The sequence below is a fragment of the Balaenoptera physalus genome, assembly GCF_965194825.1.
Source record: "Balaenoptera physalus genome assembly, chromosome: 11".
In the NCBI taxonomy this organism is placed as follows: Eukaryota; Metazoa; Chordata; class Mammalia; order Artiodactyla; family Balaenopteridae; genus Balaenoptera; species Balaenoptera physalus.
In genome coordinates this window covers 105,193,479-105,217,596 of record NC_138896.1, presented here as the reverse complement: position 1 = coordinate 105,217,596, position 24,118 = coordinate 105,193,479, and the positions used below count along the sequence as shown (strand labels likewise).

The window sequence follows — 24,118 nt, the reverse complement described above, 5'->3', positions numbered from 1 at the left end:
AAGAAGATGTGGCACATATATACAATGGAATATTACTCAGACATAAAGAGGAACGAAATTGAGTTATTTGTAGTGAGGTGGATGGACCTAGAGTCTGTCATACAGAGTGAAGTAAGTCAGAAAGAGAAAAACAAATACCGTATGCTAACGCATATATGTGGAATCTAAAAAAAGTTCTGATGGACCTAGGGACAGGACAGGAATAAAGATGCAGATGTAGAGAATGGACTTAAGGTCATGGGGAGGGGGAAGGGTAAGCTGGGATGAAGTGAGATAGTGGCATTGGGATAGATACACTACCAAACGTAAAATAGATAGCTAGTGGGAAGCAGCTGCATAGCACAGGGAGCTCAGCTCAGTGCTTTGTGACCACCTAGAGGGGTGAGATAGGGAGTGTGGGAGGGAGACGCAAGAGGGAGGAGATATGGGGATATATGTATACATATAGCTGATCCACTTTGTTACGCAGCAGAAAGTAACACAACATTGTAAAGCAATTATACTCCAATAAAGATGTTTTTAAAAAAATATTCCACAAATGAAAAAAAAATAAAATAAAGAGATGCAGCGACTTCATCGACCAATGCGTGATTCTTGATTGGATCCTGGATTCTCTCCACTGCCTCCCCCCAAAAGAGATAGTTCAGTTGAGGAAATTTGAACTTGGATTGGATATTAGATAATGATGATATATCAACTTTAACTTTCTTGGGTGTGATGACGGTTCTGTGTCTATGAAGGAGAGTGCCTTCACTAGTAGAAGACACTTGAAGTATTTGGGGTATGATATGATGCCTGCAAGGTACCTTAAAAATTATAGCAATTATAGTTTAAAAGGTGCATGTGTGTAGACAGACGAAATGAATCAAGGGGAAGGGAATGGGATGTTCACTTATTAAACTTTTCGGTAGCTTTAAAATTATTTTAAGAATTGGAAAAAATAAACTTATGTACTTGGGCACTTGGCTCTTTGAGTGATAAGGCTGACAAAATCCTGCTTTAACTGGCTCCTTTTACCAGTCTTCACGGTGATTAGGCCCTTGGATCACGTGTGTGCCTGAGTGCCCAGTGCTGCTTTCACTCTCAGTATTCTGGAGTCTTTGAACTTTGTGTCCTATTTTAATCCTTGGAAAAATCACTCTGGCTTCTGAAACCAGCCCACTGAGCAGCAATAAGTAATACAGTGGGTTGCTGCCTCTCTGTGGGTTGGCAGAATGGCTTTCTGAGATGTCGGACTTAGGATGTTTGTCATGTCCCAGCGACCTGCCGGCTTCCACGCTGGAAGGGGTTGGGAGCTGATGTGAGGTTCCGTGTCTGGGGTAGGCTGGCCCGTCTGCGGCCTTCAGGGGTTCATATGCCAGTTTATGTGTGAATTCTGAGTTAGTTCCTGGGAGCCTCATCTTATTCCTCCAGGTCTGGACTAGAATATATTGCAGAGAACAAGACTGCCTGTCTGTCTCTGGAGAGACAGCAGCAAACACGGCGGTATGGCTCAAAAATCTGTAGTTTGGGAGCTGGAGCCGGGCAGACTCCAGCCGGTGGTGTCAGAAGAGGTGCTCCTGGGCGGCAGGCCGCCTTGCGATTGCATGTTGAAAGTGGAGATGACTGAATTGGTCAGGAGGAATTCTAGTGGGGGGAAAGGCATCTGGAAACAAGCGAACGAGGGGAGCCTGTGTGTGTTGGGGGAGGGGGAGCCTGTGGGGGGGGAGGGGCACTAGAGCACCTGGCACTGTGCCAAGTGTCCTGTTTAACCCTTAAGATAGATCTGGGCCTCCGTGTGGGTTCACGTGGTCCTTTTCACACACGTGGAAACAGTCACAGGCAGTCAGGTAGCTGCCCCGAGATCTCCCACCGGCTCTTGGTGGAGCAGGTTTGGAAGGTCACTGACCTGTGCTCCCGGCACTGTGTCTGATTTTCGACTAGCTGGTGGAACCTGTGCATGTGCTAACCTCTCGTGAACAGTGGGAGCGACCCTGGAGAAGTTCCTTTGCCCCCATCATTTCATCCTCTGGATGGGAGTCGTATCAAAGGATGGAATTGAACAGATGGTATAGTAACAGATGGCCCGTGCAGGGCTGGGAACTTCCTGGAAGTTTTCACTGGTTCTCACAAAAAAAGCTCTCAAGGTAGATGAAGAAATAGAGGCTCGAGAGAGACGAAGAGACTTTGCCAAGATCACACCTTTGATCCCAAAGCCCACCACGTCTCTCTGCACTGGGCCAGCATGGTCGGGGACACAGAAACGAGTCACGGGGCCACACTCTGACCACACGCAGGTGGGATAAAGAGGAGTGGGACCCAGGCAAGCTTGAGAGTAGCCAGGGTGTGAGAAGTCCATTCTAGAGGGTCAGTGTGATGGGAGGTCAGAGGAAGGAAAGATTAGTTTTCCAGTCTCTCCTTCCACTCCCCAAACTCTCTCTCTTTTTCCTCCTTCAGTGGTCAGTGACTGATTCTTAGGTTCAACCCTCCCAGGGCCCCCGGCCCTGGTCATACCCTCTAGAATTCCCTTAAATTTAAGAGTGTTTTGACAGTGCTGATACTAGCCTGTTACCTTAGATGTTTAACCTGTTGCATGCCAAAGGGCTGGAAGAGGGAGTTGCTTAGGGTATTTTTACCTACTTATACAATACATTGAAGAGGTGGTACCTTCCCCAGGTGGCTCTCCTCTTGAAGAGGTTAGGACAGCCTCTTTCTTGCTTCACGTCATTCAGCGATTCCTTCTGTAAGCTCTACTCGAAAGAAAGTCGAGTCCCCAGCAGAGTGCCTGATTCCAATACCACCTGCAGACACTTTGCTGTCATAATTCTCCTCTTTTTTTATTAACAGAAACATGTTACAAAAGTCGATTTGCTAGTAAACATAGTGAAGAATTTCTGGCGGGCTTAGAGAGTCTTTTCCATTAAGGAGGGTTCTGTGCACTTGGCATCCAAGGTACTTGGACTGCTCTTATCTCCTTGGGGTTCACAGGTCATGTGTCAGTGCTGGGGCCTCAGACAGGGACATGTGAGGGCGTGTGACTCACTGTACTGATGTTCTAATATCCAGACAGACACCATACAGTAAAAGTAGGGCTTGTACTTTGAGGCTCAGCTTCTCTGATTTACTCTGAACCCTCTGCAGTTCCCATCAGAGCCACAGTCTGGGGTTCGAGGACCAAGAACAGAAGCCGGTGTGGTTACTAGGTCTGGCTCAGGAAACCAGGGATGCGAACGGGTGTTCAATCCTATTAAATCCCAGTTATGATTTATGAAGCCAAAACCCACCCTAACACTGAGATCTGTGGCTCTTCAGCCTGATTATCTCACTGTTAGGTACCTGAAATTTTCTTTAAGCTGAGATGATATATATGTGGTATCTATGTATAGATGATACAGATAGTAAGATTAATTTGAGTTCTCTTACTTTGTGATAATTTCACCCAGGTTAGTATTACATAATCTACGAAGATACAGTTCAGGTATAAAGTGAACTCAGTAGGGTCAATGAGATTGCACGGATTTTTTTTTAAACCCTTAGCACAACACAGTTATTTTAAATGATGTAGAACTTGCTAATTCAATGAATAGCAACATATGGATGTGAATATAACAATTTTTAATTTACTTTAAAATATTTTCAGTTAGTGCTTTTTGATATCAGGTTAACCTTTCTCTTCACCTTATTAAAATATCTTAGTGTGTATTTAGAATGGATATTGGGAATTTTAGGCATCTTACCATTTCTTTGGGATTATCTTTTTACCCTTTCTCCTCTTGCCCCTGGAGAATTACAGGTGTTTAAAACCATTAGGAACTGTCTACACTGTCCACCCCTGGCACACCGGCAGCTTCGGTACTGCCTGGGAGCAGCCTGGGTGAGACCCCCGCCTGGTCTCCTGGACCCTCCGCTTCACCTGTGCTTTCCAGAGGGAGCCCTGGTCTCTCCTGTGCGTTTGTTCTCGCCGAGACACAGCCTGAGTCTCTCTGCACTTTTCCTGGTACTGAGCCAGGAGTCCCCTTGCTTTCTGTGCCAGCCCATTGGTCTCCTCCCCTCCTGGGCAGGTTCTAATCTGGAAGTGGCCTCCAGGCGTTAAATTGCTTCCATTTCTCCACTTATATGAGGTACCTAGAATAGTCAAACTCATAGAGTCGGAAAGTACGTTGGTAGATGCCTGGTGCCGGGGGTTGGGGGCGGGGAATGGGGAGTTAGTGTTTAATGGGGACAGAGTTTCAGTTTAGGAAGGTGAAAAATTCAGGAGATGGATGATGGTGAGAGCTGCACAACAATGTGAATGCACTTAGTGCCACTGAACTCTACAGTTAAATAAGGTTAAAATAGTATGTTTTATATTATGTGACTTTTACCACAATAAAAAAACATTAAAAAAAAAATTACTTCCGTCTCGACCAGTCCCACTAGATTAGGTCAGTCAGGATAGACCAAGCGGTGGAAGCTGTTTGGTCCCAAAGTGAAGAGCTTTATCCTTTGTGTCAGACCCAAGTTTCAGCCCTATCCCTGCCTTCCCTGCTTCTTCCCTTTCTTCCCTCCTTATGTTAGTTAGCTGGGGCTGTGGGATCAAAGTACCCCAGACTGGGGGCTTACACAGCAGGCATCTATTCTCACAGTTTTGGAGGCTGGACTTTGAGATCAAGGTGTCGGCAGGGTTGGTTTCTCCTGAGGCCCCTCCTCTTGGCTCGTAGATGTCCGTCTTCATGTTTCCATGGTCTTTCCTCTGTGTGTGTACTTGTCTGTGTCCTAATCTCCTCTTATAAGGACACCGGTCCTGTTGGATTGGGGCCCACCCATAGGACCCTATCTCTACATACAGTCACATTCTGAGTACTGGGGTTAGGATTGCAACATATGAATTTGGGGGGCACAGTTCAGCCCATAAGTCCCCCTTCCCGCCCTCACCCTGCATCCCTCCTTGTCCTCTCCCTTCCCTTCCACTCTCTTTCCTACTTCCTCCCTTCAAGTGTCTTCTTCCCACTACTTTCCCTTAACCTGTAAAGCATCCTGCATAGCTAGAAAGATATGAAAGCTGGGAAATCGAAATGCCAGGTTTCTCCTTCCAGCCCTTCTATTAATCAGTTTTGTGACTTGAGCTAGTCACCCATTATTATTATTTTTTTTAATATTTATTTATTTTGCTGTGTTGGGTCTTAGTTGTGGCACGCAGGCTCTTTGTTGCCCCACGGCACGTGGGATCTTAGTTACCCGACCAGGGGTCAAATTGGCATCCTCTGCGTTGCAAGATGGATTCTTACCCACTGGACCACCAGGGAAGTCCCTTCACCCATTCTTTTTTTTTTTAAAAGGCTGAGGCTTTTTATTTATTTATTTATTTTTGGCTGTGTTGGGTCTTCGTTTCTGTGCGAGGGCTTTCTCTAGTTGCGGCAAGCGGGGGCCACTCTTCATCGCGGTGCGCGGGCCTCTCACTATCGCGGCCTCTCTTGTTGCGGAGCACAGGCTCCAGATCCACAGGCTCAGTAATTGTGGCTCACGGGCCCAGTTGCTCCGCGGCATATGGGATCTTCCCAGACCAGGGCTCGAACCCGTGTCCCCTGCACTGGCAGGCAGACTCCCAACCACTGCGCCACCAGGGAAGCCCCCTTTCACCCATTCTTGAAACATTAATTTCCTTGGTTGCAGGATGAGAGTTATTCTTCCTCTCTTCCCTTATAGGACTATAGTCAGGAAAACCCAGAATACCAGCTCAGATTTTTAAATGCTTTTAAAATAAAATATGCTGATATAAGATAGACGAAAGCTCTGACAAAGTGTAATGTCTACAAGATTATCTGGAGTACTTGAAATTCTAATTAAAACAGTGTGTGTTTCAATTCCACAAATTTTACTGTGGTGTTGTTATCCTTAATTATATTATTAGCAGTGAGTCATACAGATTGTGGTTGTTTTGTTTTTTTTCTCTCTCTCAACAATCTCATTGCTCTAAAGAAAAGGTGAGAGCTGCTCAAACCAAGCTCAGTTCGGGGGTCTGGCATAGCCTCCCCTGAGCCCCCTGATCCTGGCTGACTGGACAAGAGTGACCTTTAGCTGAGGTTTGGCCTCCAGATGTACGATCGGGCTGCGGGTTTAGAGCCGTGAGTCTAGGGTGACAGTGGGGAGGGCACTTGGCGGGGCACCCCGAGCGGAGGTGGGAGGGGGCTCCGTCACTGAGTTGTAGAGTCCATGAAATCCTTGTGCCGCTGGCAGACGCTACGTCACATCTTTTATCTCTGCTGGCTCTCCTGGGTTTCATCGTATTGCCTAACAGCCTTCCTTTGAAAAAAGTCAAGAATAGCCACAAGTTGGACTGTTTGAAAGAGGTTGACTTCTCTGTCTTCTCCCCAGCTGCCGGTCCGTGAGACAAAGAAGTATTCTTTGAAAGAAAATGAATAGGCCCCGGCTGCCGGGGCTTGTGAGATGGGAGATGGGTTGTGAAATGTAGAGTGCGTTTGTTTTATCAGGTGCTCCCCTGCCAGCAGGGTGATGTCAGTCTGTCGCCGTGGGCTGTGGTCAGACAAGAGGCGGATCCCATTGCTGGGCAGCTGGCTTGGGGGACTGAGCCGTGGTTTTACTTCTTTGGTTTAGGTTTAGAAACAATAAAAGGGGTGAGGAGGAGAGTAGAACATAAAATCTTGGACACAGCAGAGATTTAAATTGTGGCAGAAAACTCTCCGTTGGGCAAGGCATGGAGATTTTTGTGAAAAATCCTTAGAAGTTATAGCAGGAGACCCCTTAGTATAGCTGCCCCTTCCCCTTTCTCATAAACACAGACATTGTCATTTCAGCCTTGTGCTGTCTACCTCCATAAAACGACAATACATGCCCTTATTTTGATTAATTTCCCCCGAGTCATGCCCACCTCAAGTGCAGCCACAAATCCCTGTCTGGCCTTTGACCCACAGAGCTGGTGGAGGCGTTGTGACAGGGGTTGAGCCGGGTTCTGACGCCGCCCCTGCTTTGTCCCGGGACCCGTCCGGCCCTCTGAAACCGGATCAGTTGTCTCCTCTCCGTGGTGAAGGTCTTAGTCTCCGCCGTTCAGCTCAGGATAAGTCAAGTCTGCGCTCTGTGGACCACATTGCGTTTATCTCAGGCTTCAGTTGACTAAGGACTTTCTCGTAGCATTGGAATAAGTAAATGAAGCTGGGACACTGGGGCTGAGAAGGGTGCTTGGTTTTTAACTAAATCTCCTTCAATTATGAGGGGAACTGTTAAGTCAGGAGTTCTTAGTTGAACCAGCTTTTGCTCCCACCATGTCGAGGGTGTCCTGTAAAAGTTCACTATTTCTCTATCAACCACCTTTGGAAGATGTACTTTATGGAGAATGTAGATTTGAGAAGCAAAGGTAGGCCTTCAAGATGAGCTAATGGAACCACTGAATTTTACAAATGAAGAAATCAAGGCTGAAGAGACAGGTGCTGTTTTGAAGGCCCTCCAGTCAGGTTCTGTATTGGGTCCAGTCTAAGATGAACCACTGTGTCATGTCCGCCAAAGAAAAACAGTCCTATCAAAATATGCCACTTGATGGTAGACAAACTTCAGTTTTAGCTGTATTATAATGTAGGAAATAAGGAGTCTTAGAAGCTTTTAAATATGGCAAGAATGGGATTCTGAAACGAGGCTGCAGATTCCTGGGTCTCATCCCTCTGCCTTGGTCTCTCTTCTCCTACTCCATTTGTGACTTTGAAAGCAGGATTTTCCTTCTAATATTTCAGCAGAATCATTATATAGCACATCATAAAGCTAAGTGGTTTTCTTTTTCTCTCTTTTAAACTTTTTTAAATTGAAATTAATATATGCTGATTCTTGTGAAATCTTGGGCCCAGATCCTTGCTCATCTTCAAAATTGGGAGAAACATTTAAGGAATATTTTTGATCCATATACTAGAACAGCTACCATGACTAAAAACAGCAATTAAGTAAATTTTTTGTATCCATTAGGCATTGTTCTTCAGCATCACATACCTGGATAAGATTATCTTCTGTTTAAAAGGCCAAATACATTTTAAAAGTTGAGCTTCTTTAGTTATAATTGTAACTTAAAAAAAAAAAAGTTAAATTGACAATTGTAGCTAAGCCAACTCGAGAAACGTAAAATACTGGGTTCCTCAGCTCAAACTCCCTCCTCTTGTTTGTTCTTGACAAAGAAAGATCATTTCTCCTTTTTCAATTACCAAACCATTGTGAGATTTAGAATACACATGAGCACAAAAGAAAGAAGTCTTTTATACACCAAGATAAGTTCCTTTTGGTGTGTATTTTTTTTCCTTCCCTGCTTGTGGTCAGGGTCTGTATAAGTTTCATCATTTGTTTTTCTGACAGCACTTTGCACAGCCTTCGGCATGTAATAGACACTCAAACACAATCTGATTAAAAGCTGAGCTGGAGCTTAATAGGACTCTGATGAATCCAAGTGCCTACATAACCTCAAGCACTTATGCTTTGATTTGTTTTAACTTGATAAATATTTAGAAAATTATCTGACTGACAGAGAGATATAGGTATAATAACAAAAGGTTTATTTTTATTTCAGGGAAAATTAATGGATGCTTGTTCTTATTTAACAGTTAATTGTGGAAAAACCTGAGAGAGAAAAGGATCTCGTAATACTGGGATCTTCTTTCATCTACTTATAAATACAGCTTTATTGAAATATAATTCACATTACCGTGCAATTTACCCATTTAAAGTATACAATTCAGTGGATTTTAGTGTATTCACAGAGCTATGCAACCTTCATCACAATAAATTTTAGAGCATTTTCTTATCACCCCCAAGAGAAACCCTGCCCCCAGTAGCAGCCATGCCTCACCCCTCACTTCTCCCAGCCCCCAGCAACCACTAATCTACTTTCTGTCTCTATGCATTTGCCTTTCCTGGACGTTCCATAAAGTAGAACCCGATGGCATGTGGGCTTTTGTGTTGGCTTCTTTCACTCAGCATACTGTTTTCTAGGTCCATCCATGTCGTAGCATGAACCAGTACTTCATTCCTTCTTGTAGCTGAATAACATTCCATCGTATGGATATACCACATTTTTTATATCTGTTCCTTGTTGATGGATATTTGGGTTTGGGGCTATAATGAATAATGTTGCTATGAACATTCATGTATAAGTTTTATGTGAGTATATGTTTTCATTTCTTTTGGATATATACCTGGGAGAGTAGTTGCTGGGTCTGTGTTTAACCATTTGAGGAACTGCCCCAAGTGGTTTTCCCCAGCACCTGCACATTTCACATTTGCTCCAGGAAGACACAAGGGTTCTAATCTCTCCACACCCTCATCAACACTTGTCCTCTGTCTTTTCATCCTAGCCCTCCTAGTGGCTGCGAGGTGGTGTCTCATTGTGGTTCTGTTTTGTGTTTCCCTGACGTCTAGTGATGTGGAAGATCTTTCCTTGTGCTTCTTGGCCATTCTCTTCTTTGGAGCAAGTTCTTGTCAGATACTTTCCTGTTTTTAAATCGGGTTATCTTTCTATTGTTGAGTTGTAAGAGTTCTTTATATGAATATATCCTTAAATAGATCTTTAAAAATTCCTTATTCTACGTTATCTTTTATCCTTAACATACCTCAAAACTCTATAACCTGGGCACCCCTTGCCTCATTTACTCATTGTCAGTGTATACTAACCATCTGCTGCATGGAATATATTGTGCCCTGTGTTCTAAGGATAGAAAATGAATAAAATGTCCCTTACTTCAAGGGGCACAGAACAAAGTGGGAAGGGAAGGGCCATAGTGATACATTTCTGTGGGTATTCAGGAAAAGAGATGACTTTCAGATTGAGGAATCAAGGAAGGCAACCTGACAGAGGTGGCATTTTAAGTGGCCTTTGCAGGATGTGTAGGATTCAACACAAGAAGATTTGGGGAAGAACCTGAGTAAAGATCTTTAGTTCTCTGTGGAATGGTGACTCGTCTAGTTTAACTTTTAGGGCTGAAATTTTCAGAGCTTAGAAAGAGGAATACTAGGAACACAGATCGGAAACATAGCTGGGACCAGATGTTGACTTTGAATGCTGAAGCAGTCTGGATAGTGTTTTATCAGTAACTGGCAAGCTCCTGGCTGTTTGGGTAAGGATGGGGTGATGTGCTCACAACGGAGCCTTGGAAGGCTGTGTCTACAGAAGGTGTAGGATGAATTGGGGGTGGGGTGACTGAAGGCAGCACTGCTGTGTTTCTCTCTTGGAAACTGACACATGCATTGAAGACAAGAAGGAACTCCTGGGAAAATTATTTAATCTTGTGGTTTCCAAATTTATTTGACTATGGATTCACTTTTTTTTTTTTTTTACATATAAGATCTGAGGTACGTACTTTGGGTTTTGATGTCTTAGTTCAGTATTTCACAAGTAATAATTTCATAGTAAATGTTGGTTGGTTGGTTACTTAATTGATTACAGGATTGTGGACCATAGAATTGGGTCTGAAGGAATATGAGATATTAGCTAGTCCGTCCCCTGGTTGGATAGAGGCCCGGAGGGGGGAAGTGCGTGCCCATATTTGCCTGTTTCTAAATAAAGGGAGGGTATCCCACAGGTGCCTTGACTCCCAGATCAAATATACTCCTCGGGCTTCTCTGTTGGCGCAGTGGATAAGAATCTGCCCTCCAGTGCAGGGGACACAGGTTCGAGCCCTGGTCTGGGAAGATCCCACATGCCGCAGAGCAAACTAAGCCTGTGAGCCACAACTCCTGAGCCTGCGCTCTAGAGCCCGTGAGCCACAGCTACTGAAGCCTGCGCGCCTAGAGCCCGTGCTCCGCAACAAGAGAAGCCACCGCAATGAGAAGCCCGCGCACCACGACAAAGAGTAGCCCCCGCTCGCCGCAACTAGAGAAAGCCCGCGTGCAGCAACAAAGACTCAATGCGGCCAAAAATAAATTAAAATAAATAATTTTTTAAAATGTACTCCTCAGTTTTACTAAAATAATTTTAACCTTGTTTTGCTACGTACACAGTGACAACAGCAAATCCTGCTCTACGATACCCCATGTTGGGCCAGGGCCCTCTCCAGGGGGCTCCGGAGATGAATGAAGGCGTGTAACTGAGCAGACCTGCCTGCCCTTCTAACTGTGGCTTTTTTCCTTGTGCCCCTGGTTCCTTTGTGCTGAGCCATATGTGGGGCTTGCACGGTGTTTAGGAGGAGGTGTTAGCCTGATAGGCAGAGGGCATGGTTCTTGCTACCGTTAACCTGTTCATGTGCGACCCTGAGTACGTGACTCCATCTGTCACACCAGGGAATCCAGCACTCACGGCATGCATGTCCCCATCATCTCTAGAGGAGCCCCCCCTCCCCCCAGGGGAGGAGGACCACCTGTGGTTCCTTCGTGGGTCCTTTACCCGCCAGGTTACCAACCTCCAGTGTTTTCAAAGGATTCCTGTGGACTTTCTCTGCCAGACACCAGCAATTCAGTCTTAAGATAAGCAGTGCCTCCATTTGATGAACTTAAATGCAAACAAGCCCAAGAACTTGTACAAGGATGGAAACTGGGGAGGGAAGCAGGAACGTTATCCTTATCCCAAGAGGTTTGCTCTTCACGTAACAGTGATTGCTTGTGTAATCAGTGACTCTTCCTCTTTTGGGGTGATTCGACTCCATTGATGTGGTGGCGATTTTCTATGGCAACTGTCATTGCCACACATCTGGCATCTGATGAAATGGCTCCCAAAGCCCAGGGGTCCACACAGAGTTCCCCTCATCCCACTGATCCTGCCAAGGACGTGGAGGAACACTGGGTGGGGGGTGCGCTGGCACTGTGCCTCGTGGATGAGGCTTGATTTGCAGTTGTTGGGTTTCTCAGGGTATCACCAGGGCTCCTCCAGAAGTTAACCGGCTTACTGATGCTCTGTGGGGAAGGAGAGAATGAGAAGGAGGGGCAGATTTAGAAAGGGTATTTTCTAATTTATTAAGGTACAAATATTAGCACTGCTGTTTGTTTGTTTGTTTAAACCAAAAATGACTTAATAGGAAGTAGAGGTCAACCAAAATCCTACTGAGTTTCTGAGTGTCGCAGGCCAGCATAGGGCTTGTTTTTTAGGTGTTTCATTTAAAATGGAAAGTTCCAGTTTGCTTTGGGGCCAGAATCCTTAAAAGAAATCCTGACTGGAGGTGTATTATGGGTGACTGTATATTTGCTAGTTTATACCTTGCTGACTAAATTGGCAAAATTTTTATTTTTCCTGGTAAACATTAAGAAGGCACTTTTCCCTCCTTTCCCTAACAAAATCGTATTTGTCGTAAGTGTGTGAAGCAAACTGCTGTTAAAACTGTCCACGCATTCTGTGACGATATGAAAATTAGTGGTGGCAAACAAAGATTTCCTTTCTTAGGTACCACAGGCCTCAGATGAAGTCGACTTTATCCTAATGTGACTCTCAGATTGTGACCAAGTGGAAACAAAATTGGTCAGGCCTTAGAGGCCAATATGGAAAGCACAACAAACAGGTTATTATTTGTGAAAATTTTAGGTACTCACCGCCCCCCCATGACTTAGAAAGCTTGATGTTTTTGTCTCTTAAAGTAACTATTACTCTTGCTTATAAATTTTAGAAAGTATATAACCATTCTTGTAATGAAAGGTTATGCTTATTTTAATTCATAACAAGGCACAAAGTTATCTCTTCGCACAAAGCCTTTCTAAAACGGGAATGAAAAACAGCAAGATGTCGAATCAGATCAAAATGCGAACTCTGATGTGTCTGACTTTGAAAATATTTTGAGAACAGCACATGTGCATTAAGCTGGTGACAAATTATCCACAGAAACTTAGTGCTGATAATAATCATATTTTTAACATGCCATTTTTAGTGTATCGTAAGAAAAAAATATGTATTTCCCATTAAACAATGTATTTTTGTTTGTTTTAACGTTGGGGGCAAACATGTGAACTATTAACCCATAAATTTTCCTCATTCTTAAAAAAAGTAACATACCAAAGACATAATAAAAGTGTAACACGCAAGAAAAGTGGGTTAAGTGGTTTAATGAACCCACGGTTAGGTCATCATACTGTTGCAGGTATGCAGTTGAATACCCACAAATCAAAAGACCTCTTGTTTTCGGTTAACTTTTGAGATGGTTTATAGTTGATACTCCCTCTGTCCCCAGTTACTTTATTGCAACTTTTTATTTTAAACTCTGCCCTAAAAAGTTATTGAAGAAATGGTAGGTATGTGACGTGATGGAGGTGTTAGCGCTGGTGGTAACGTTTTGCAATATATAAGTGTATCAAATCAACACGTTGTTCATCTTAAACTGACACAGTGATATATGTCAGTGATATCTCAATAACGCTGGGGGAGAAAAGAGCGACTGTGCTGGGAAACCATGTTTATGTAGAAGGGCTCACGCTTGGCAGCTGCCTGGGGCCCGGGCGCGTTTTGAGAATGGCAGCCCGTCCCGTTGCCAGAAACTTTCCCCCGGGAGTCGTTTTGCGAGGGGCCGGGGTGGGGGCGTGTCTCCTGCTTGGTGACACGTGTCTCTCTCTCTCTGCTCAGGTGAAGCTGCTCTCAGGGGGGAGCCCCGGCTGCAGACCCTGCCCGTGGCCTCGGCCCTCACTAGTCACCGCACGGGGCCCCCGCCCATCAGTCCCAGCAAGAGGAAGTTCACCGTGGAGCCCGGCGACGACGAGCTGGACTGTGAAAGTGACCATGCTTCCAAGATGAGTCGCATCTTCGCCCCCCACCTGTAAGTGCCCCCCCCCCTTGAAGCGGGTCCTGGGCCACGGTCCGCTTGCCACTCTGTGCCGCTGACTCGGAAGGGGAGAGATGCCCGCTACTCCCCCGCCGGGAGCGGGCATTAAACCGGTGTTAATAACGCCAGGAGAGGTGACCTCTCATCTCCTTCCGACGCACGTGTGCGGCCGTTCGAGTGTGTTCCCCAGAGGAGCTACTTTTCCCCAGAGCGGCTTGGGGACGTTGTCTGGAAGCCTTGGCTTCTCCCGCCTGGTCACTGCCGGCTGCTTGCGCGGGGGACCGGTCCCCGCCGAGTGTCCTTAGGGGCCGGGGCAGTGGCCGAAGGGGCGAGCGCCGGGCCACCGCCGCGAAATGTTGGCTCAGGAGCCCCAGTCGTGCACCCTGAGAGGTAGGTGTGCAGCCGCAGCTGTGTGTCCCACGGTGGGGAGCGTGCTTTTCGTGCTGGGGATGCGGGGCTGCTCCGCACGGCTGAGGGAGCCTCGTCCCGCGCGGAGGAGCGGTGCCCGGGCGGCGGCCCTGCTCTTCCATCGCCGCCCGCGCCTGCGGCCTCCGCGCGAGTTGCTTCAGCTCCCTGCGCCTCAGTGTCCTCCCTTGTTGAGATGAAAGTTCCGTGACCCGATGCGGCCTCACCACGTTTGTATTTGGAAACCGGCGCGCTGTGTCTGGGCTCCCTCGTTGTGTTTCTCACACGCACGCCTCGCGGAGGGAGCGGATGCTTCTTCGGAGGTTTGGCGGGCGCGGAGCCCCCCAGGCAGCCGCGCGGGGAGGCTGGCCTGGCGGTTGGGCGGCCGGTGGGCAGTCTGGGCTCTTGGCAGAGGGCGGAGGCCGCTCTGACGGCCGGAAGGAGCAGCGCTGTCTGTCTGGGTAAAAGGCCCTGCTCCTTTCTCCTCCCCACACGTGAGTTACTGTGTAGTGATTACTCAGGATGCTCGGCCACCCCAGTTCTTCGAGGATGCTCCCGTTTCTGGCAGGAACGTGGAGCTCCTCGTCCAGGCTCCTCGCTGGAGGCGGGGACCTAGCACGGTTCGAGGGGGCCGGGCGCGCCCGCAGCCCTCGGCATTGCCGGCATTCCAGCGCGCTGGCCTGTGTGTGTAGTCATAAGACATACTGACAGCGGTATTTATCCATCCTCAGTAAATCACTGTAGTGTTAGTCAGAGGCTGAGCCTGCAGTCTGGAGCCCTGGAATTTGCTACGATCAGGAATCCAGCAGCAAGGCTCTGCAAAACAATGACCTCTCGCAAAGAGGGAGAGGCTCATAATTTAGATCCTGGGCGTCCAACTGTTTGGAGTTCATTCTTTTGTTACTAGGAATCTCTTCCTCTCTCCAAACCCAAATAAGAGACATTTGGTCCCTTTTTTTTTTTTTTTTTTTTCTTTTCTCTCTCTCTCTCTCTCTCTCTCTCTCTCGCTCTTTTTTTTTTTTTTTTTAAATGAAGAAAGGGGGAGGTGGCTCTGAGATAGTAGGTTTTGTGATCAAACATGCCTTAGTTTAAATCCCAGTTCTGCCACTTACCATCTTTGTGGCCTTGGACAATCGCTTAATTTATCTGGGCCCGATATCCTTCTCTGTAAAATGGCAGCGCTGACAGTTCATGTGTAGAGCTGTTGTGAGCAGTAGAGTGGAAATACGCAAGGAGTCGGGCACAGTACAGTAGTCAGTTGATGACAGTTACTGCTTTTGCTATTAATGAGTCCATTGTTCAGATACCGGTAATGATAGGGAATAAGAGCACTGTTACAGTGAATGTAATGTTCCAAAGTCATAATGTCTGTGTTCGCATCCCAGCTTCCTTATCTTTCAATGGGAGTAATAGTGGTTCCTTCCTCAAAGGATGATGGTAAGTGCTTAGTGCAGTGCCCGGCAGATAATAAGCGGAGCTTTCGTCATTATTAGTATTATTAGAATGTCAGAGCATTTAGAGAATGATTTTGTAACTCCTTGGGTGGTTACAAATGTGACCTCGATGCACAGCTCTGTGATGACACTGTAAATAATTTAAAGTGTAAGTAATAGAAATAGAACTGCAGAGTTCACGTGCAACTCACAGTGGAGGTCATCATGCACAGGTTTAGAAAAACAGAAACGGCAGCACCCCCTGGGCCAACTCCCTGGACTCAGAGAGGAAAGGTGGGCAGTGTCATTTGTTCGCCGCAGGTTGATTCCTCATCTCAGTAACGTTACTCATGTTTCCACGTGTGTTTTCTAAGCGCTGAATGACCAGTTTCACAGGCAGGTTTAAAAGATGCTGCACCTCTTACTTCTTCATGGCTTAGGGTACTTAAGTGCATTGTTTGATTTGATGAAATGTTTCCTATTTGCACTATAGTGTGTCCCCTCCTTTTTATTTAAGATATCCAAGAAACTTTCTATACTAAATTACAGATACATATGAAGAGGGTCTCAGAGATGCATGCTTTGGCTGCATTTCACTATAACCATCATACTGAGATATTTTCCAGTAGAGAGATGGAGAGATTGAGCCAGGGTAGGAAGCTACAGAGTATGACTAACTTTCATTTGATTTGATTCGGGGAGGAGGGGGAGAGAGAAGAGGTTTGCCTAGTGATTTCTCCAGAACTTGGAAATTGAGGATTCCTGGGTCATTTGAACTCTTTATTTTCTTATTGAAAGGGTGACCCTGAGAAATTTTTTTGTTTTGTTCCCTAAGTGTTAAGAACATGAATGTCTTATTTGGGAGTTGAAAAGTACTCTATCTGCCATAGAAATAAAGTAGATTAAGGTATGAGGCAAGGGGTAGAGTGGGATTCGTCTTGTGGAAATGTCAGTAAGTAATTTTTTCTACGACCTTGGTATTCAAGTGTGATCTGGTGAGGAAGAGCTCTCCCTTCCCCCTGTCTATCATCCATATGGACTCAGGGATTACTGTTTTATTTGGTTAGTTGAGCTGTCCCTGATGTGGTAGATAAGAGCCCCTTCAACTGACTCATGTGTCCTTCTTACATGCCTTCCCCCCCCCACCCCTTTTTTGAACACTTTCTTATTGTCTGGCAGACCAGATGTTCATCTTGTAACTTACCTGCTTCAGCCATGGCATCGGCCATTTCTCCTGGGGACCCTAATTCCTTTCAGTGGGGAGTAGTATTTAGAAGCCAAGATCTGGGTGCTAAGTGTAACTGTGGTGTCATTGCCTCTAGACTTGAGTTGTCTAATACAGTAGACACAGTTGCATGTGGCAGATCACACTTAACCTTAAATAAAGTTTAAAAAATCAGTTCCTCAGTTGCAGTAGCCACATTTCCAGCTCAGTAGCCACATGTGGCTAGTGGCTAGCACGTTGGACAGAACACACATAGAACATTTCTACCATCACAGAAAGTTCTGTTGAACAGCATGGTTTCTAGACTCTGTGGAAAGAGCCAGGGAATCATGAGTTCATTTTAATACTCCAGTTGTAATCCAACCCCACGGAGTTCTTCCTCACCCTCCCCTATTCCATATTTGTATCTCTCTGATTCCAACAACTTCAACCCATTTACTTAGTGTTCAGTCCTACAGTACACTTAAAAGAGTTTCAGAATTGCTATGCCTGTACCACTCTGAAAAACAAACCTGCTAAAAAGAGTTCAAGATTTGTTGGTGTTTTTTTTCCCCTGGTGCTGAGGGTATAATAGTAGCCTCTTTTGAAGTACCGGCTTCAAAAGTTACCTCCCCTCCCCACTTCAGTGTTGTGTTAATTACAATCTATAATTAATTTCTGTTGGCACTCAGTCGGAGATTTTTTCCCATCCTTGTTGATTTCATTTTTTGAATATCTAAACTATTAACATGCTTCTAAAAGTCAAGACTGTGTAATCATATTGCCGTGTAAGTAAGTGAAGTCATTATGCTGTACACCTTAAACTTACACAGTGCTATCTGTCAATTATTTCTTAATGAGACCGAAAGAAAAGAAAAAAGTCAGGCTTCCCTGGTGGCGCAGTGGTTGAGAGTCTGCCTGCCAATGCAGGGGATGCGGGTTCGAGCCCTGGTCTGGGAAGATCCCACATGCTGCGGAGCAACTCGGCCCGTGAGCCACAATTACTGAGCCTGCGCTTCTGGAGCCCGTGCTCCGCAACAAGAGAGGCCGCGACAGTGAGAGGCCCCCGCACCGCGATGAAGAGTGGCCCCCGCTTGCCACAACTAGAGAAAGCCCTCGCACAGAAACGAAGACCCAACAAAGCCTTACATACATACATACATACATAAATTAAAAGAATGTAAGCAGACAAGAATAGCATTAAAAATAAAGAAAGAAAGAAAGAAAAAAGAAAAGAAAAAAGTCAAAACTATATTTAAAAGTACTAGAGGAGTATCATTCCCTTCCCTGTCTCCTTCACTGCTCTTGTTCCCTACCCCTGAAGGCAATTACCCTTCTTGTGTGTCTTTCTGATAATGTAAGCAGATACATGAATATTTTCTCATTCCCTTTCTTTCTTCCACACAAGGTGCCATACTTTGTATACTCACTTGAGCTCAGGTGTTTTCAGTCAACCATGTATTGTGGAAATCGCTTCATGCCAGTTTCTCATCCTTGTTTGCAACTGCGTAGTACTCCATTGCATGCATGTGCCATGGTGGGTTCAGCTAATCCCCTTTGTTTGGACATTTAGATAATATTTTATAATAATAATGCTGCAATGGATAATCTTGTGCATTTGTAATATCTTGTGTATTTGTAATACAATTTAAAACTCTTGAAGGCTAACAATTGATGCAGTATGACAACATGCTAAATTCATACTGGTTTTGAGACTACTTGGCTGGTAGAACCCGGTGAGAGTTCTGTGCTGAAGAGTACAGTCTACGATGGCTTTCAGTTTTCACCTCTGTGTGTGAGTGATGGATTTGTAGCTGAAGTGTTCACTCAGTTACCTGTGCGAGGAAGGGAACGCATATTGAGTGCTTACTCTATACTGGCCCTATGCCAGACACTTTAGGTGTGTTATCTCATTTAACCCTTACAGTAAATGTGTCCCTTTAAGATGGGGTGTGTGTGTGTGTATTACAGAAGCAGAAATTGAGAGCATAACGTGTCCAAAGTGATGGAGCTGGATTAACCCTGCTCTGTGTGTGACACCGAAACCAATCATCACGTGATTATGTCACAGCTGTATCTCACCTGAGACAGGATGATTTGCATCTTAAAGATGGACATCACATATTTAGGGTGACAATTGACCATTCTAGTGTCTGGCACATGGCAGGTGCTAAATAATTTCTGTGTTGAATTGAAAATTAGCCCCACTATCCAGAGAATGTGCTCTTCGAGCTCATTTCCCAGTTGGAAGCGGCATCCTCTTTTTGATCAGTGCTATATAAATGTGCAAAATAGCTGCCCCTGGCCTCAGAACAGGGCAAAACCCATAAGCTCACACTGAGATCAAAGCCACGGTCCCTGGCCTTGTGCTGTAACGGCTACGCTCGCCCCAGACGGCGTTAACAGTCCAAGCTGGAAGAGGCAGGGCCCGGCGAAAGAAAACACGACCCCTCTTGCTGGTGCTGCTCCTTTGAAATCCTTTCCTGGTGTGAAATATGTCCCCTGATGTTGTCTTTGCTTCTGTGGCCATGCCTTTGAAGTTTTTCTGATGGAGCCGATTCTGGTGTATCCTTGAGTATGTTCTCCAGGCTCGGGTCCTCTGTTCCCTTTGCTCCTCCCCTTTCTCTTCTTCCTTCTTCTTTCTCCTTTGCTTTCTTCTTCCCTTAACCTCCTATTCTTATTCTTTTTTTTTTTTCTCCCTTGGTCTCAGTCACTTCCCTCATGACCCCATAAGAGTGAACAGAAAAAGAGGGAAAAACAGACTCAAAACTAGTAATTCTTGCAGCTTGACAGAAGGTTGGAGGAAGCCTTTGAAATTACGTTCTGGGCGTGTAATAGAAACTCGGTTTAAAAAAAACCAAAACCTTATTGATTACTGACTAAAATGGACATTTTTTCCCCCAGAGGGATTGATTGTGTAGATGGTACCTCAGGGGTTCAGGAGTATCTAGTTTGCAAGGTATATGCATAATCGTTGGCTACATCATCATGCTCCGTTTGGTGATTCTCCATTTCCTGTATCTCTTTAGTACCTTTAGTAGGATGTGTATGAACATGCTTTATCAGGGGACTGTTAGTCCACAGACTTCATGAAAGTAGAGGAAGCAATTCCTCATTTCAATTTAAAACCAGACCCAGAGGGAATGTAAATTGGTGCAGCCACTATGGAAAATGGTATGGAGGTTCCTTAAAAAACTAAAGCTAGAGCTAGCATATGATGCAGCAATCCCACTCCTGGGCATATATCCAGAAAAGATGAAATCTCTAATTCGAAAAGACACATGCACCCCTATGTTCATAGCACCACTATTTACAATAGCCAGGACATGGAAGCAACCTAAGTGTCCATCGACAGATGAATGGATAAAGAAGATGTGCTATATATATACCATTGAATATTACTCAGCCATAAAAAAGAATGAAATATTGCCATTGGCAGCAACATGGATGGACCTAGAGACTATCATACTAAGTGAAGTAAGTTGGACAGAGAAAGACAAATATTATATGATATCACTTACATGTGGAATCTAAAAATAATACAAATGAACTTATTTATAAAACAGAAACAGACTCACAGACATAGAAAACAAACTTATGGTTACCAAAGGGCAAAGGTGTGGGGAGAGGGATAAATTAGGAGTACGGGATTAACAGATACACAGTACTGTATACAAAATAGATAGACAACAAGGATTTACTGTATAGCCCAGGGAACTATATTCAATATCTTGTAATAACCTATAATGGAAAAGAATCTGAAAAAGATTATTTATATATGTGTGTGTGTATATATATAGTTTTATATATATATATATATAAAACCTAGTTGCCTTGTTGTACACCTGAAACTAACACAATATTGTAAATCAGCTATAGTTTAAATAAAAAAAAACCCAACTAGACCCAGAGGAAATTGAAAAGTTGGGGTTATTTTAGTACCTTGACCTATCAGCAGCTGAGACTTTAAAAGGTAAACAGTAATGTGTTTTTATTAGGTAGACAGTAATACGTATTTATAGGCAGAGCATGTTATTGCTGTGTCCATGTCTACATAAGCCTTAGAGGGGGTCAGAATTTTCCTCACTGAGAATGGTGATAGATCAGGATTCCCAGCATCCAGAGAATCAAGAGAGCCTTTGTATCAGGGCTTATTCATGACCGTGACTGTCTGTTGAGCCTGATTGTGTACCAAGCACTGTGCTGAATGTTTCATGGGCGTGATCTTGCGTCTCTCAACCCTGTGATGTGGATGCTATGATTATCCCTCTTTTGCAGGTGGTAAAACTGAGGCTCAGAGAGGTTTGTAACTTGCTCAAGGTCACAGAGCTAGCTAGTTGGTAGCGGAGCCAGGAATCAAAACCCAGGCTGGCTGTTCCTGGAGCCAGCGCTGTTAGGAACCATGTTACATTGATATTGAAGAGCGCATGCATCCAGCTGCTGTGAATTGTTTGATACAGGAGCTTAACGCCTTGTGGTTTTGGATGATCTGCCGTGTGAGCATTCTCCACACAACGGAATGACGCTTTGGAGATGACGGGTGGAGAGTGGTCGTTGAAGCACGTGGTGACAGGATGCAGGGGCGTAAGTATGGAAGGGCTCTGAGAGCGCTAGGCAGGTCCATCTGCCCTGCACGGTGAGGCTTCCCTGCAGGGATGATGGGAGGAAGAGCAGCTGTTGAGCTTCCCCTGAAGAGGCTGAAAGGGCATCTCTGTGCAGGTGAGAGCCCCACGTGAACAGAGGAGGGTTGCCTTCATGCTCAGGAAAGTGCTTTTGAAATTGTGTTCTGGGGACTTCCCTGGTGGTCCAGTGGTAAAGAATCCACCTTCCAATGCAGGGGACACGGGTTCGATCCCTGGTCGGGGAATTAGGTTCCCACATGCCGTGGGGTGGCTAGTCTCGTGCGCCACAACTGTTGAGCTCGCGTGCCTCAGTGAGAGAGCCCGCGTGCAGCAACTACAGAGCCCACGCACCCTGGAGCCTGCGCGCCACAACTAGAGAAACAACCCGCATGCCACCACTAGAGAGAAGCCCGCATGCCTCAACGAAGATCCCGCGTGCTGCAACTAAGACCCAAGGCAGCCAAGGAAAAAAAAAAAAAAAAAAAAGAAATTGTGTTCTGGTTTAAAATCTCTGACCCAATATTAAGTTAGTGGCACAGGCCAATAGTAACGTTAGTCTAAAGACACAGACTGGGGCATTTTAAAATTTGCTTTAAATATATGAAGACATTTCCCGCCCCCCCTACAGATTTCATAAATCAAGGACTTTTGAAATAGAATCCCTCAGACTATGTGCTTTCTCTCTTTTTCTCCCACATCCTTTTTGGCATCGTCTGAACTTGGGAAGTTTTAGCCCCGAAATTCTCTCCTCTTCTGCGCTTTCACACACAATCGTGTAAGTCTTCCCACAAGCGTTCTGGGATTTAAGAGGATATTTTATAGCCTTAATTTTAGTTATCCTAAATAACTAACTCAGAAACTGAGATATTGTTAATTTTTTTTTTAAATCCCCCCAACGTACAGCAAGTATGTGTATTTATTTTGAAAAGTAAATGAGAAGGGAGCCTGGGTCTTTAATGAGCGCTTCTGTGGGGACGTAGAGTGTCAGAAGGGCTTCGTGTGAGGCTGACTTTGCCCTGCACTGGAGCTAGGGCTGCGGGTCAGCCCTAACGGGGGTGGAAATGAAGCTGGTTTTTACAGCCACTCCGTGTGACATTAAAGGCGCATCTGTGTGTTGTATGTGAGTGTTTTGCTAATGAAGTGTGGTACCTTTAAATAAAGGTCACGGGCCTGACCTCTGTTGTGTGGGTTTCTTGTTTGTCAGGCTAGAGGCATTTTCTCATTTTCACAGTTCAGCCGAAAACAAAGACCTCCTTATCCGAGCAGGGCGCTATGCTCTTAAGAGCTGACATCAGCCTTTTCCCAGCAGGCATCATTTCTGCCTTAAGAGTCTTTGCAGAGAGCTCGGAAGGCAGAGAACCGTCCTGCTACTGGCGTTGTTCTGGCCAAATGACACACGGGGTGAAGAAATGCCAAGCGTGCCAACAGTCAAGGCAGCAGAATAAGGGACCATCATCGCGTGTCTGTTCTCATCTGCTCTGGGGACCTCTGGGCTCTTCCGTATCACAGAGCTTATAGAAGTGGGACGAGAACCTTGAAAAAGGGGGACTTCTTTACTAGAGAGGCATTAAAGAACCTTTGGGATCCATCAGAGAACTTTCATTAGCATGTGTAAAGACACTTTTTAAGACGACACACTAAGATGGAAAACAAGAAAAAGAGTGTTTTTAGGTTGATGGATTAAGTCAAAGGCGTTTGTTCAGAAGTTGAGGAAACAACACAACATAGGGTTTGCCCGGTTCCCCCTCCTGCCCTGATTCTCCAGGCGCCTCAGCCCTTTTTAGAGCGCTGTCTCCATGAAGGTGCATCTGTGCCGGGGACACAAACGGCAGCTATATTTACACACAGAGGATTAGTCTTGTTGCTTTGTGACCACACAGCCCTCTTCTTGTTGCAGTGTGGAGCCGGCCTGTTCTGAGAGCATAGCAAGTGCTGTCACTTTAGTAGATCTGACTGAGGACCAGAAGGAGGACTGCTCAGAAGTGTGCTTCGTGTGAGTGTCAGTGGTTCTTTGATTTTCCTCTCGGGTCTTGCTTGTAAACCCACCGTCTCCTGTGCTACCAGCGGCTGGCACACGGTGAGGTGGCGTCCAAGTCCCGCGTGCTGTGTTTGGTGTAATTTTTGTTTCATGACTGCCAGTGCTTTGGTCCCTTATCTTCTTTGCTAAATCTTTGGGTACACACACACACACACACACACACACACGCACGCACGCACGCACGCACTCATGCAGCACACATTCTCTCTCCCTCTCTCTCCCTCCGTCTCTCTCTCTCTCTCTCTCTCTCTCTCTCAGTTTCTCCACAGATTGTCTCCAAAGCATGATTAAAGAGCTCAGTGTTGCAGTAAGGGTTTGGGTCTGGCAGGAGCTAGAAACCTTGGCAAACAAGGGACCTGGATTCTGGATCCGAGCCTCCATGGCCCCAGCAGAGGCCCCGTGCACCGCAGACGAGAGGGGGATGGATTTCGCTACCGTGCTCTCCTCTGATTTCTCTGCCTCCTGCCTTGCTTTCCTTGAAGAGACCTAAGAATACAACTAACAGATCCACAGAGAAACCGGATCAGGGTCAAGTGGAAGCAACAAACCAACTCCTAGTTGGTCAGGTCGCTTCAGAAGCACGTCTGAGGCTGAACCCTCTTTGCTCCCCCAAACGGGTCCCTGTCGTTGAACCCGTCGAGGGAGGGTCGTGGGTTTTTCTAACTCATCGGAAGCCGTTTCCTTGTGACCACCAAGGTGACCCCTCAGGGGTGCAGGGCACTGCTGCCCGTCGAGTG

General features: G+C 45.6%; 1 protein-coding gene across 11 annotated transcripts in view; it reads left to right on the top strand.

Annotated features, from left to right (window-relative positions):
* Positions 1-24,118, top strand: part of LOC309639020 (phosphatidate cytidylyltransferase, mitochondrial) — a 264,790-nt gene that overhangs the window by 212,509 nt on the left and 28,163 nt on the right. For 9 of the 11 annotated variants that reach the window (XM_082415725.1, XM_082415727.1, XM_082415720.1 and 6 more), the window contains one exon: positions 13,484-13,673. The exons of 1 other annotated variant lie outside the window; for it this stretch is intronic. In XM_082415725.1, the coding sequence (XP_082271851.1) occupies positions 13,484-13,673 (190 nt within the window). Of the gene's footprint in view, positions 1-13,483; positions 13,674-23,249; positions 23,337-24,118 lie in introns of those variants that run through there. One more of the 11 variants, XM_082415723.1, reaches the window with a different exon arrangement.